Source organism: Girardinichthys multiradiatus, chromosome 15 (assembly GCF_021462225.1).
Source record: "Girardinichthys multiradiatus isolate DD_20200921_A chromosome 15, DD_fGirMul_XY1, whole genome shotgun sequence".
Classification (NCBI taxonomy): Eukaryota; Metazoa; Chordata; class Actinopteri; order Cyprinodontiformes; family Goodeidae; genus Girardinichthys; species Girardinichthys multiradiatus.
This window is the reverse complement of record NC_061808.1, coordinates 24,449,880-24,465,466: the sequence shown is the minus strand read 5'-3', so window position 1 is coordinate 24,465,466 and position 15,587 is coordinate 24,449,880. Positions and strand designations below refer to the sequence as shown.

The window sequence follows — 15,587 nt, the reverse complement described above, 5'->3', positions numbered from 1 at the left end:
CTCAACTACTGAGTTAAGGATCTATCTTCTTGTGGATTTCTCTCACTACCGTCTGTACCTTTCGGGCACGAACCAAGCTGGCGGCTTCCCGTTTCCTCCAACTCCAGGACCCAGGTATCAGCGTACCTACCCTGTTCCTTCCTCCATCTCAAACACCTGAGCTCCATTTGGTTGGCACCAAGATCACATCAAAGAAGACAACTGAACGATCTTCCTTCGCAAGTTAAGACTCTGAATCTCTCTACCCCTGGTGGTTCAAGCTACAACAACTTAGTAAGTAACTGATTACTTAAATCTGAGAAATTGCTTATCATTCGTTTGTTCACCAGTCCATTCTTCTTCCTTCCCGAATAGTTGGTGTTTCCAGTCCTCATCTCAGATTACTTTGCTGACGATAAAATCCGTAAAATTTCTCTTCTGAGTGTTCTCTGTATGTGGGTCAGATCTATACCGCAAATGACACGGGCGATATATACTTAAAACTTTGCCACAATATTTTGTTGCGTTTATTGTGATAAATTTTATATGATAAAGGTGTTTACAACTTCTTTGCAGTCCCAAACACAGTGCAAACGCAAACACCTTTGCTTAAACAACATGCCTATGTTAGTAGATGGTATTTTGAATTTATTTACCTTTAGCAATGCTCTAATGCAACAAACAGTGAAAAAAAAAAAAGTAATAGAAGTAACAATCCTGTCAGTTTTTTTGGGATTTTTAGACATTAGGTGCGATAAGTCAATTTCTATCACACTAAGAAATCTATGACGATATGTTAAATGCCCATCTCTAGTCCAAATGTCTGTTAAACCAGAGCATGCTTCTTCTACATACATCCTTTGCACTGACAATGATTTATTTCTTTACAATCACCTTTTTAGTCTTTTTTTTTTTTTTTTTTTTTGAGCTTATGAAAGCAGACCTTTAAAAAATTACTGTGTAACCTGAATTAGTTTACATGATTTCAATCCAATTATTCAAATATTTAAGTTTATTTATTTTTTCCTTTTTATAATCAATGTCCTTAGATCCATTGTTGGCTTTGGTTAATGGCTTATCAGAGACCTGTAATGACTTTTATACACTTTAGACATACTGATCAGAAACGTTTTGATATCTTTGTGCCGATGTTTTCCAAGTACAAAAAAGGAGCCGCTTGATAATTGACTTCATTTACACATGTCTTTTTTTTTTAACGTTATTTCAGGTAATTTCATACACATTTTCACAGCTGATGATTAAAAATTTTGTTCTAATATACTTATAGCCTACTGTGTACATATGGAAATATAGTTAGCTCACTTTGATAAATAACTGCAAGCAGGAGTTATTTTGTATATAACCCAACAGGTTCAAACAGGGGTCAGAACTTATAATTGTTGCCCATCTTTTTGCACATTTCCACTGGTGCTTGGGCCACTACAAAAAAATTAATATTACTTCCAGTCAGAAGAAAAATGTTGATCAAATTAAATGATTACTTTAAACCATAAAGCTGCACGGTGTATGAATAAATCTGGACTTTACTGAAAGTTTTTTTTAAATATGGGCATGAAATTGAAAATAACTAGTGAAGGAAAATGAATATAAATCAAGTTTTAAAAGCTGTGAAGCTTTGATCTAAATGCTTGCGTCAAAGCAATAAACCCGCTGCAGTGCAAACCTTATAAACTGAATAGTCTTGACAGTGTGTATTTTAATAGAAGAACAGGGCAAAGGTGAGTTACAGTTTTCTGATTAGACCATGTTTAAATGGGTCATTTCTTAATCTTAAGATTATGATGGTCACATATTTTAGCACCAAGAATTCAAAAAAGGCTAAATAAAATAATCTGTGCTATCTGGTGGACTCATCCTTTTTAACTTGAGAATGTTTCTGGAAACTGTTTTTTTTCTGATGTTTCCTGATTGTGTCTGAGCCGAAAAAAGATTATCCAGAGAACTGACTGTGTTCCTGCTACTCTCCAAATGGACACAGGGTCACTGTGACCTACTGCACATATGTCTAAACTGTTTTTTGATGAGAGTAATCAGGAGGGTGATACATTATCCATAATTATTTATTTTAAGAAAATACATATGATATTGAGTTATTACCATATAGAGCATCTATCTGAATCCCCTTGCATATGTTCTGGCATTGTCAAAACCAATAAAACCAATAGCCTTTTAATACTGGCTATCATAGTCAATTCAAATAAATAAAAAAATGAATAGTCTTCTTCAAAGACTCAGTGGAAACATGATTGCCATAGCAAAGAGTAGTTTAAAACTCTTGCAACAATTAGGGGAGAATAATGTGCTGATCCTTTATGGCAAAAACAGAAACATGGAATGCTGTTGGTCATTTTCAGTTAAAATATATGCAGTGGCAATGTCAAGTTCATCTTGAGTCAAACTCAAACAGTGAGAATGGAGGCAAAAGTATTCTTCACTATTCACACTTGAAATCTTGCCAGGTATTTTTCTGCAGTGTTTTGTTTGAGTTAATTGACAAGGGCACAAAACAGTAACTAAAAAAAAGAGCATGTTACTTGTAGGTATGGGTATTAATGTATACCATGTTCCAGCTCTTAAAAAGGTAATTTTTGCCATCAAGCTAAGGCAGTCAGCCTCAGGATGCTTTGAATCGACCATACGTCAATTCATATCCGCCAGGGGGATGGAGCTGCAATGGGGCTATGAGCAAATTGCTCAAATTTAAACCGATAAAGTTAGCTTATATCATCCAGCAATAGTACTTTGCTCTTGTAGATAAGGGACATTTCCTGACCTTTGAGATACTTCACCAAGTGTTTAGTGCTACTCCACTTTGTAGGCACCACTGTGTAGCACAGCTTGAATCAGGGCTTATTGAAATCCGTTGGCTTTTCCTTTTTTTGCCTCATTGGCAAAATACCTCCTAACCGTGCTTTAGCCTTTTTGAGTAAATAGGATCGCAAAGCCTCTTCTACAGACGTTCTTGCCAAGCTAAATGAGTTTTAAACTTCCATCACCAACTCACTGTTATGATTCTCAGCCATCAATATACAGGTAAACAGCAGCAAGAAATGAGAAGGGCTGTGTGTTTGCAGGGCTGCTATTCAATATTGTGTGCCAACTTGGAAAGCGAAAATAGTTTAATTTATATTAATTTTGATGCAAATGAGCATCTTAAAAAAAACCATATTAATTATATTAAGGTAATTATTATTTTGACAACCCTGGTAGAAATAATTGCTGCTTTTCCATTTTAAATAAAATAAATATAAATTTTTTTCAGCAATACTGAAAAACAGATATTTTTACACAAGTTAATCACAACAAAAATCTCACAGCCCCATGTCTAGTGACTTTGCAATAGATTTTTTTTAAAGTAAAGATTTTGTAGACTGGTTTGTTTTAGCTGAAGAAAATACATGTGCAAGTCAAAACAGAACAAAGTATGAATTAACTTCAGTAAGTAGGCCATGAGAAAAACAATACAGACTTGGACATTCAGTTTTTCCATTTGCTATAATCACTTGCCAGAGAAGGGTAAGAACCCTACATGGATCACTTTCATTTCCTTCCTAGCCATCATTCCCTCCTTCTTCACCAGAGAAAAACCTTCCTATTGCTGTGAGAGATTGACACCGCTTTGAATCCCGGCTGCTAATTCAAACTGTTCCTTTCAAACATCCACAGATGAAGGCAAAATGAATAGCAGTGGGAATAAATTTGCTGCTTGGTAATTAGCTCTTAAGCCATTCTTGAATGTCACCAATCAAAGCAGGGGGGAAGAAGCTTTTCGATGATCAGCAGTGGTTGGTGGTATGAGGCAAGCCTGTAGATGGAGCATGCACTCCTTGGGTCTTCTCGGACATGATCATACACATCTGGTATCAATATTTCTGCTCTCTTCAGTAGATACAATCCTCCTCTTAGATTTCGAGATCGAGTTAACTAATAGAGACCTGACTGAGGTTAACAAGTGGGAATAGAGGGAGTCATTTCACAGGCTTCAGAAGTATATTGAATGGGTGTGAATGTACAGGCATATGTAAATGTTCAATTTTGGTCATAGTTGACTAGAACCCATAAAGGTTAATTATACAGGACACAAAGAAAACCTTACATAGAAGCAGACTCACCTGCACAGCTACAGGTAGTAGGTCACAATGCATTCACATCTGACTTTTAGACACATGCATGACACAGCCACAGCATATTTACTCACATTGCACGATCAGCTCCACCACAGCCTCCCGGGGCTTCACGTTGAAGCCGTTATACTGACTGGTCTGGCAGCGGTATGACCCTGTCATCTCCCTGGAAACGTTAACAATTCGCAGGACGCCGTCATAGCTCTCCATCTGCATGCTGCCGTCGGGCATGGGCGCCTCCTTGTCCGAGCGCGACCACAAGATGATGGGCTTGGGCTTCCCTGAAACAAGGCACTCCAACTCCACCATGTCACCCTCACGGGCTACCAGGGGGGACTTGCCCCGGGGGACTGTCAGGCTGGGAGGAACTAAGAAAGAGAAAAACAAAGAAGGGACTGATATGGGGCTCTAGAAAGTCAGCAGACGGGGTGACAGGCAATGGTTGACTTGGAGGGGAAAGGCAGCGAAAAGATATGGGAGGGGGAGCGAGTGGGTGGAAGAGTAATGAAGCAGTCTCAGCAAGATACACAGCATGTATGGATGAACCATGAGATATCAGCAACAGTTATGGCTGACAGGAAGGAGCAGACAGTCATAGCATGAAGGAGATGTAACACCACCATAAACAGCAGCAGTGAGTTTATTGTTATCACACAATGGCCAACAATGAGCAATGCAATGAAGAGCTGACAAGCAACAATTCCAGACCCTACAAACGAAGTTCAGGTGCTGAAGTGCTAAAGAAAATTGCTCTAAATACAAGCTAAAAGTCTCAAGTGAACATTCCTGCTTACACTGGCATTATATATGAACCGTGAGGATTACACAAATTAGTTCAGCAGGGAATTAGCCCAGCAAAGTCCAAGAGACAGTGTTCACAAACAAGGAATCAATGCAACCATTGTGCTGTACAGCACAACTCATGTCCCTTGTTGATGTTCAAGTGAATTTAATAATGAAATGCAAAATGAACACACAATCATACAGGAAGCCCAACTAAAATCTAGTACAAAGCATTTGCTGCATGTCTTGCCAGTACTCAGTCAGCAGTATGCCTGAGGTTCCACAAATCCTACTATCAGTAGGTCAAGTAACAAATGAGGCATCGGACTCCTGGTGTAAAACAGCTACAGTACATTTCCTAAAGTGCACATGCTACCAGTAAATAAAAGACCCTACAGTAATTAAAAACGGCTTTTCAAGTAAGCAGTTTGTTTACCAATAGCCGTAATATCTTTACTATTAAATTTGAGTGGTTTGTGTAGCCATAGTAGCTGGGAGGAGAAACTTTTAATTTGCACTCAGGTCCTCTCCACATTTAGTGGGAACCTTGGTAAATATGTGTAAAAAGCCTTAAAATAAATTAATCTTTTATTGGAAAAATCCTACATTTAATGCTATAACAATTATTCAGTGAGGGAAAAAATCCTATATCGATAATTAATTGCTTTCTACAAAATCACTCATTCCTCAGCTATTGGCATTGTTGAGAGTATACAATAATTGTAACAGAAGCACTTTTGTAAATTGTGATTCAGTTTCTTAGGCTGATCAATGTATCAATAATTTTTTATTAGCAATCCATGTTTTCCAGTTATGTTCTGGTGTATAAATATGATGTGACATAGAAGCCCACTTCTCTTTAAAAGGGTAAAGACAAGAGGACATGCCAAGTCGCAAAATGGCAATAGAAAAATAGCATCTTGTCTAAAACATTTATAAAAAGAAAGCCTAAAACAAATGGAACTGTGAAAAACAGAACTGGATGAAGACTCAAGCTTATATTGTTACCACACACAAATGGTTTGGAAGTTAATAAGAATGTCCAAACCTTAATGGTAGAAAACTGAAGCAAATATCTCAGTGTAAGATTATGCTACTTGATAAAAAATTCAAAACCTTTTGCACATTTTTACCAGGGATGCCAAAAATATGTAAGCTATTTTACACAAGACAACCATTTCCTAATGGAACATCTGCACATTGATTTCACTGAGCTTGAAGCCTTATAGAAATTCTTGCATTTGAAATACATTATTTATAAATGTGTACTTTCTGCTGTTTGCTGTCTGATTGTTCCTGGAAAAATCCGAGATCAAATCTCAAAATAATTTTAGGTAGAAAGATGTTTCTGCCCAACAGTTAACCATAAACTTGTAATGTACCATCAGCAGCAGGTGCAGCTCTGTCATTACAATCAACAGAAAAACAGTTTTCTTACTCTAGTTGGCCTATTTTCACCACGATATTAATCTCAACGTCAATCTTACTTCGAGAACTTACACTTTTGTGTGTGGCAATTTTCATCATTTCAGCATTTATGCCAGCATCATTAACATCTTGTGTCTGAACTTTTTATTTATTCTTGTACTTTTCACTGACATCGTCACCCAGCAAACACACACACAAAGGACAATCTTTCAGAAATGTTGAAGTTTTACTGGCAGGCACTGATAATTGCAACAACATAAAGGATAACAAACAGGAGAAGTACAACTGAAAGTAGAAAGTAGTTAAAGTTCTAAGTAATGGACATTTGTTTGTTTTTGTGTGTTTATGTGAGTTCATATGAGTTTAAAAAGCAGCAACTACAGCAGGTTGAATCAGGCAGTCTGATTTCTCATCAAGCTTGCTGGCCAAGTAAATTTGTTTAATTAGTAAACCTGGCAAACGGGACCGGCTCCTGGAGTGCTGTGTAACATTCATTTGTGTGTTTATGTGTTTTTGTGTGAGTCCAAGCCATCAGCAGACTCCAAGACTATTTTGTAGCGTTGCTCCCCAAAACAGTTTACAGCCAGCTTTTCACAGGCCGATAATCTCCTCAGCAATGATGAAACCCTGTTGTGCTTCCCTGATGATTTTTGAATCACTGTCAATCTGTCCAAACAATGCTGCAGCTGGAAAAGAATCATGCCAAGTTGTAGTTTATTTATTTATTTATTTTTTACTGTGATGAAATCACTCGTAATCGCAAAAAAAAAAAAAAAAAACAAAAGGCGAAGATAAACACACTTATAAACATATTTTGCGGACAATTTCTGTTTCATTGAGAAGCAAAAATCCTGCAGCCACTTCAGAGATCGATTTGTCTTTTTTTCAACGAGCGAGTCTTTATTACAGTGTTATGATTCTGTTTAAACACTCACTCATCAAAGAAGGAAATCACATGTGCGCCAACAGAATAATTAGGATGTAGAAGCTTCTGCAATAGGCTGTGAATGGTGGTGAAGAAATGCTTAAATCTGAAAACTGAATTTAGGCCAAAATTATAGTCATCTGTTTCATGGCAACAGTTTTCACGTGTCAATGAGAATGCATCTGCAAGAAGGAATAACTGACAGTGATTTCGTTTTTATCCTCTTAAAGTAGTAAAACCAGCTACACAAGAGGCCAAAAGTTTGAAAGCAAGATCAAATGTATACATATTAATCATGTTTTTGAACAGGAATAATAAATAAAGAGAAAAAGCATTTTCAGAAATGCTTTTTCATTTTAAGAATGTGGCTGCATTGTTTGACTCATAAATGAAATTATTAATCAATCATCCTATTTGCATTTTCTTCTTCACGACTGCACATTTTATGCCATAATCAAAAAGAAAACAAAGCAGACATTGATTTTTCGTTTGCGTGGTCTGCCCACAAAGTACTGCCCAGAACTCGAAAACGAAAAAGCATTCCGAGCGGCGGGCACAGCAGTGACGTCAGCAGCCGCTCTTCCTCAGCTCCCTGCTGACCGAGCTACCCATCTTGTTCGGTAGGGGGCGCTGTGCACATCTGCATTGCATTACATTGCAAACGTGCCGAGAAATTGATTGAATTGCAGCAGGGCCGAGCTCAATTTGTGGCAGTGGTAGGCAGAACTGGTAGTTCCGGTGGCAGGCTGTGGCTGTTCCGCCACAGCGTGCCACTGAAGCTGCCACCGTAACTGCCACAGCCTGCCACCAAAGCTGCCACCGGAACTGCCACAGCCTGTCGCAGGGTGGCAGGGGATTCCGCGAGGATGCCAGAAGGTGCCAGACCTGCCGTAAAAGCTTGCCAATGCAGTTGCCGCTGTTTTTGTGGAAGCTAATGCTGATTATCGGTAAATTGGTTGTCATTATTGTTAATAGTGTCTGTGGAGATGCCACCGGAAGTGATGCCAATGCTGATTATCGGCAAACGGGATGTCATTGTTGTTATAGCCTGTTACCTTTAAATAATGATTTCATTATTGATTATTATTTAATAAACAGCTTTAGACCCATTACATAAGGTGATTGTATTTACTTGACATGGAAAATAAATGGCACTATGTGTATGTGTGACGTGTTGAAAGGATGACGAAGATTTATTGCACAAACAGCTGGTTTATTATAGAGCACGATTCTGAATTGTCGCTCACAGAAAATTATAAATAAATGCTTAAAAACACGCTGGATGTCCCAGGCCATAAGGCTGCCACCGGAACTACCAGTTCAGCCTGCCACTGCCACAAATTGAGCTCGGCCCTGCTGCAATTCAATCAATTTCTCGGCACGTTTGCAATGTAATGCAATGCAGACGTGCACAGCGCCCCCTACCGAACAAGATGGGTAGCTCGGTCTGCAGGGAGCTGAGGAAGAGCGGCTGATGACGTCACTCTGCTGCGCCCGCCGTTCGGAATGCTTTTTCGTTTTTGAGTTCTGGGCAGTACTTTGCGGGCAGACCACGAAAATGAAAAAGCAATGTCTGCTTTGTTTTCTTTTTGATTATGGCATAAAATGTGCAGTCGTGAAGAAGAAAATGCAAATGCAAATAGGATGATTGATTACTAATTTTATTTATGGGTCAAATAATGCAGCCACATTCTTAAAATGAAAAAGCATTTCTGGAAATGCTTTTTCATTTGAAATATGGTGACGATTTGCTTCCATATTATGGAGTCATGCTGGCTCTAATTCAGGTAACTCCTGAAATAAAGCATAAGTCTTATTTTAAATCTTTCCACCTCAGTGTGTTGTGCAACATTGTCAGCCTTTTAGAAAACTCAGAGTTAATTTAAGGATCTGCATTCAGAGAATGCTGTTCACAGTAACTAATGCTAAATGTACTGATTGCTAAAATGGGATGCTAAAATGTCAACTCTATTTACATTTTTTTTCTTAAAAAAAAAACCCATTAACATTTACAACTGTGTGAGAGTGAGAGAGCTAGAAAACATTAATTTTTGTTATGTTTCTTACTAAACAGAAAATACAAATTAGATTGCCTTTTCAAAAATTCCAAAAACTGGGAATTGGAAATTGGCTACAAAGTTCTGATCTGTGCACCTCCAAAGAATATATGTAATAAATATAAATTAATTATAAATAACAAATGAAATCAGTTTAAATACTTCATAAATAAAGATAATTTCACATACTGCAATAGCAATGATATATATATATATATATATATTTTCCTTTATATTTAAGTGAATATTGATTGTGAGATATATATATATATACACTACAGACCAAACGTTTGGACACACCTTCTCATTCAAAGAGTTGTCTTTATTTTCATGACTATGAATATTGTAGCTTCACACTGAAGGCATCAAAACTATGAATTAACACATGTGGAATGATATACTGAACAAAAAAGTGTGAAACAACTGAAAATATGTCTTATATTCTAGGTTCTTCAAAGTAGCCACCTATTGCTTTGATTACTGCTCCGCGCACTCTTGGGATTCTGTTGATGAGCTTCAAGAGGTAGTTACCTGAAATGGTTTTCCAACAGTCTTGAAGGAGTTCCTAGAGATGCAAAGCACTTGTTGGCCCTTTTGCCTTCACTCTGCGGTCCAGCTCACCCCAAACCATCTCGATTGGGTTCAGGTCCGGTGATTGTGGAGGCCAGGTCATCTGGCGCAACAGCCCATCACTCTCCTTCTTGGTCAAATAGCCCTTACACAGCCTGGAGGTGTGTTTGGGGTCATTGTCCTGTTGAAAAACAAATGATGGTCCAACTAAACGCAAACCGGATGGAATAGCATGCCGCTGCAAGATGCTGTGGTAGCCATGCTGGTTCAGTATGCCTTCAATTTTGAATAAATCCCCAACATTGTCACCAGCAAAGGACCCCCACACCATCACACCTCCTCCTTCATGCTTCATGGTGGGAACCAGGCATGTAGAGTCCATCCGTTCACCTCTTCTGCACCGCACAAAGACATGGTGGTTGGAACCAAAGATATCAAACTTGGATTCATCAGACAAAAGCACAGATTTCCACTGGTCTAATGTCCATTCCTTGTGTTCTTTAGCCCAAACAAGTCTCTTCTGCTTGTTGCCTGTCCTCAGCAGTGGTTTCCTAGCAGCTATTTTACCATGAAGGCCTGATTCACACAGTCTCCTCTTAACAGTAGTTCTAGAGATGTGTCTGCTGCTAGAACTCTGTGTGGCATTGACCTGTTCTCTAATCTGAGCTGCTGTCAACCTGCGATTTCTGAGGCTGGTGACTCGGATTAACTTATTGTCCGCAGCAGAGGTGACTCTTGGTCTTCCTTTCCTGGGGCGGTCCTCATGTGAGCCAGTTTCTATGTAGCGCTTGATGGTTTTTGCGACTGCACTTGGGGACACTTTCAAAGTTTTCCCAATTGTTCAGACTGACTGACCTTCATTTCTTAAAGTAATGACGGCCACTCGTTTTTCTTTACTTAGCTGCTTTTTTCTTGCCATAATACTAACAGTCTATTCAGTAGGACTATCAGCTGTGTACTGTATCCACCTCCTGCACAACACAAATGATGGTCACAACCCCATTTATAAGGCTTGAAATCCCACTAATTAAACCTGACAGGGCACACCTGTGAAGTGAAAACCATTTCAGGTGACTACCTCTTGAAGCTCATCAACAGAATGCCAAGAGTGTGTGGAGCAGTAATCAAAGCAAAAGGTGGCTACATTGAAGAACCTAGAATATAAGACATATTTTCAGTTGTTTAACACATTTTTGCTCAGTATTTAATTCCACATGTGTTAATTCATAGTTTTGATGCCTTCAGTGTGAAGCTACAATATTCATAGTCATGTAAATAAAAACAACTCTTTGAATGAGGTGTGTCCAAACTTTTGGTCTGTACTGTATATCTGTATATGAATGTAGTATGAATGTGTGATCTAAGGATGATAGTTGCACATTAAGATAACATACAAATTACTATCAGAATTCACTTAGCAGTGCGTTGAAGTTGCACAACTAGAATAAGGACTGAAAAACGCTACAATGCATTAGCGACTGGCTCTTCTGTTAGCCAAAAATCTACATCTACTATCACTGCAGGCAAACTGATTAACTTCATTGTTTTGTAAAACTGTAGGTTTAGCATCAAAAGAGCAGCAAAAATTATCCTCACGGCAGTAAGCATTGGATGCACTTTATAATATTGATACATTTCCTGATTTTTATTCACATATCGCCTTGCCGGTAGCAGCCAGGTGTAAAATGCTGACATGCTATTGTCCATTTTAAATGTCCTCCATATTTATTCGGGTCCAAACTGTGAAACAACAGCCAGAAGGGAGCAGTGGGTAACTGTCAGCATATTGAGGTGAGATGTATTCACTGAGCCATCCTTACACCTGGCCTTTCGTCTTCCCAGATTAGACAAATAATTACAGAATTTGGTCCACGGATTTTGGCAGCACAAATGTTGGTTATCAGCTGCTGCCATCTCTCACCTCACCATCACTGAAAAGCAAACAGGCTCTTGCTTATGCTTCCTTCATCTCCGCTCTGCATTTTATCCTTCCTCCTGTTGACTGAGATGCAGAGTGTGGCAGAGGGCCTGCTGCTGGTCTTTACTGTGCTCTCATTGTGCCAAAGTCCTCCAAATGCCAGTGATGCCTGTGGGGCAAGTTCACTCCGTGCGGATGCTTTTGCTGTGTGCATCTGCATGATTTTTATGTCCCTGCCTCTGCATGTGTGTACATGCGCATCTCTTCTTGCCCATGGGTGACACCGTGCTGTGATCTTTTCTCAGTTTCTTGATGAAATGCTTCTTGCTGCAGCAATGAAAATATGTACAGTACTTGAGTCTATTGAGGGCCTAAATAAAGACAAGACCTTTTAAATTGGCCAAGGTACTGCCACAAATCTCTGGGGACTCAGTAGGAATAATCCTCAGAGGGTAGAGGCTGATAGCAGGAGCCTTTCAGTGGGAAAATGCAATACAAGAAAATATCAAGCGATTTGCATTTTCTTAAAGCGAAGGCATTCAAAACAGTGCGAATAAATGTCTTTGAGAATAAACATTCCCACTGCCCCTTTTCTAGTAGGTGCTGTGACATCACTTCCCATCACCATGGCAACATATCGGTCTGAGCTATTGTAGACAGTGTAGGGAGTGTGTCTGTTTGTGCAGGATTGTGTGCCCAGACAGCTTGAAGCCAACGTGTTGGTCACAATGTGACAGGACTCTCTGTTCCTCTGAGCCCTGGAGCTCTGGGGACAGAGTGAGAAGTCCCATGGCTCTGCTGTGGGCATGTTTGGAAAAGTGTGTGTGTTCGTATGTGAGATGGGACCCCCCTCCACACCCTGAGCCACTGATGTGTTATAAATATCCACAGATGGTTGAAATTGCCTTAGCATGCTGATAGACTGCAGCGGCACACTGCTGACCACAATAACACACCACTGTGTTATGTTTTTTTTTTTCTAGCTCTGTGCATGTCTCGTGAGATTTTAAAATCTTGCAATCTTTCACTTACCCTCATGAATTCATGTGGCTCAGGTTGCAGAGCAGCAGGCTTTCAATACCGTTGCTCTCATGGGTTGCAGCTTGATTTGTTGCCACAATGTTCTTTTTAATGTTGTTGTTCTGCTTCTTTAGGCTTTTTTCACCATGCATCCAACTAGGTTGAGGAAGAGAAGTGCCCTGTTTAAAATGCATTAAAGCAACCTTCAGCATGGTAGCTTTGTTCTTTGCAAAGTATCGAGCAGCTTCACTCAACGGAGTAAAGCTTACGTACATGACTCGTGGAGGCTTGACAGTATCTAATGAAAAACTGTTCATTTTTCTGCTAAAGTGTGCCTCCCAGATGGTCCCCTCACTTAAATGCAATGACAGGAAGTGCAGCTGAAGCTACAGGCAGGTTACCATGTTCTGGATGTTATGGACTTCATACAATATGAAAACTGTTCAGAGTACACTTACAGCTTCATCAATGATTGCACTTCTGCTGCTACCTATTGATTTATCTAAAGACATTTAGAAGAACGTTCAAAGACTACACTTTCTCTGTAGACATTGGAATGTCAGTTCCACTATCTGCAGCCAACCTTGAAAACATCACGGATGTTGACATATGCTGCCAGGCTGTTGTACATCACTGAGGAAGCCATACTGTCATCTCTTGTTTCCGTATGACCAATTTCCAGGACAGCATCTTTTAGAAAAACTCTTTAGCAACTTCGTCCCAGTCAGTTTGTAGACCTTTGAGACCTATTGCAAAGATCCATTCATCGTGAGATGTCAATGACCTTAATTCCAAACTTGGAGATGATTCAATTCGAGATTTCACATTTAATTATAGCCAAATTACTTTCCCACCATTTCAGTGACAGATTTATAAATCATGACACATTGCGACTGAGAATGTTGCAATCCAGCAACACTCATAGCAAATAGAAAAAGCACTTCCTCACAAGTTAAAGGGGAATACAAGTATCAACAAAAGAGTGGAGGGTTGGAGTGAAAGGTAACATTTATGTTAGGGTCACATCAAAAACAAAGGTGGAAGGAAAATCAATTATTCAAAAGCCAAACATAGTTACAACACTTTCATTCAACTTTAAGTCAAATTTAAATAAATATCTTGGACTCAGTTTACTGCAATTCAGTTTACAAATTCAGTTTGATTCAGTTCCATTTGAATCCGTTCAGTTGAACTGAAGTAAGTCAGTTCAACATAATTCAGTTCAATGTAGTTCAAGTCATTTCTTCATTTCTTTCCACTTTTTGGTTTTTTCCAGTATTCAAAGCAATGCCATTCTATTACAACTCATCACCATACAGTCCAACTACATCTAGCTCAATACAGTCAGATTTAGATAAATTACAAAATGCCATTTGGCAGAAAGTTCTCCAACAAAGTCAATAGAGGACAATTAATCTTTACTGTAATTCATTCTCCTTAAAAATCTGACTTTTGTTTTTCTTTTATAGTCCACAAAACCTTTCCTCAAAAATGCAAATATTCCAAGACAGACTTTAAGTAACAAATGCTAGGATCAAATTGACACAGCGTGGAGCTCGTCATAGCTGGCCATCTGGAACGAGGGTCACCAATTTTTGGCAAAACATACATTTTTGTCTGCTAATGTAATTTAGCAATAAGGTCATTACAGAAAGTTACTCACCTTGTACAAGGAAATATGTAGAATGCCTTAGAATACTAACAAATGATTAACTTCAATTATAAAAATACAGATCCAAGACTTGGCATCTCCATTGCAAAGCATGGAGGGCTTTGGAAAAGGTATAGATGTAAGCTAATATGTATAGAAATAAATGGAGCTAAGCAGTTTGAAAGTTAGGCTAACATGTAGATCTTGCTCTATTTTTCTAAAAGCGATATGGTCTGAAGTTAGTAGATGGTCAAAACTATGCTTTTCAATCCATGGGACAAAAGCAAGACCCACTGCAAAAGTACAATGCAGTACTAGTCTTTTCTCGAGGGTAAGGAAAATAAACATGCCGCTAACCTTCCTAACATTCTCGACAGATTTTGTTTATGCTTTGACAGAAATAAATGCAACACACATGTTGTTTCCTTTTCAAGTGAGCAATCAGCAGTTGAACATTTTCACCCTACAGATGAGTCAGGATTCAGGCCTTCTTTATCCTTATCAGGGTCAGTGGATTTGTTAAAATCAGCACAAACAGCAGTCAAATGGTTCTAATTTCTTTACTGAAGTGGTCACTCAGATGGTGACTGCTCATGATGAATCATAGTCACACAGAAAAATTTAACTGTCAATAGGAATTTAGACAGAAATGAGTCGGCTTGCTACAAGGTTCTGATTAACTAAATTCTGCCAGAAAAATGGCTTGTTTTTGTGTTCGTTAGTCTTGCTCATTTTAATCAGCTAAGCAGATAATTATCTAAACAATTTAACTGGAGTGTTTTTGATGTTGAAAGAAACACGGGGTAGTGGCAATATTTCAGGTGTGAGCCTGACGTTAATTGAGAAAACGTGAAACGAAGAGAGCTTCACTAACTTTGTGATCATCTTTTGTACTGACGAGGAGCTTCAGATAGAGTGACAACGATAAATGTCATCAGAACATCAGCTATCACCAAAGTCTTTGTTTGAAACTAGCTTTAAACCTCAACTATCTGTATGTAATCTACTTCGCACTGTATTACAATTTTAATTTGACAAATGCTTCCAATCTGATTTGAAATAACTTTTGAGTCACAACAACTGAAAATGCCAGACAAATTGAGTCATTGCA

General features: G+C 38.7%; 1 protein-coding gene across 4 annotated transcripts in view; it reads right to left on the bottom strand.

Annotated features, from left to right (window-relative positions):
* Positions 1–15,587, bottom strand: part of LOC124881945 (MAM domain-containing glycosylphosphatidylinositol anchor protein 2-like) — a 309,655-nt gene that overhangs the window by 97,511 nt on the left and 196,557 nt on the right. For 2 of the 4 annotated variants that reach the window (XM_047387943.1, XM_047387944.1), the window contains exon 9: positions 4,199–4,492. In XM_047387943.1, the coding sequence (XP_047243899.1) occupies positions 4,199–4,492 (294 nt within the window). Of the gene's footprint in view, positions 1–4,198; positions 4,520–15,587 lie in introns of all 4 variants that reach the window. The other 2 variants (XM_047387942.1, XM_047387941.1) reach the window with 1 other exon arrangement.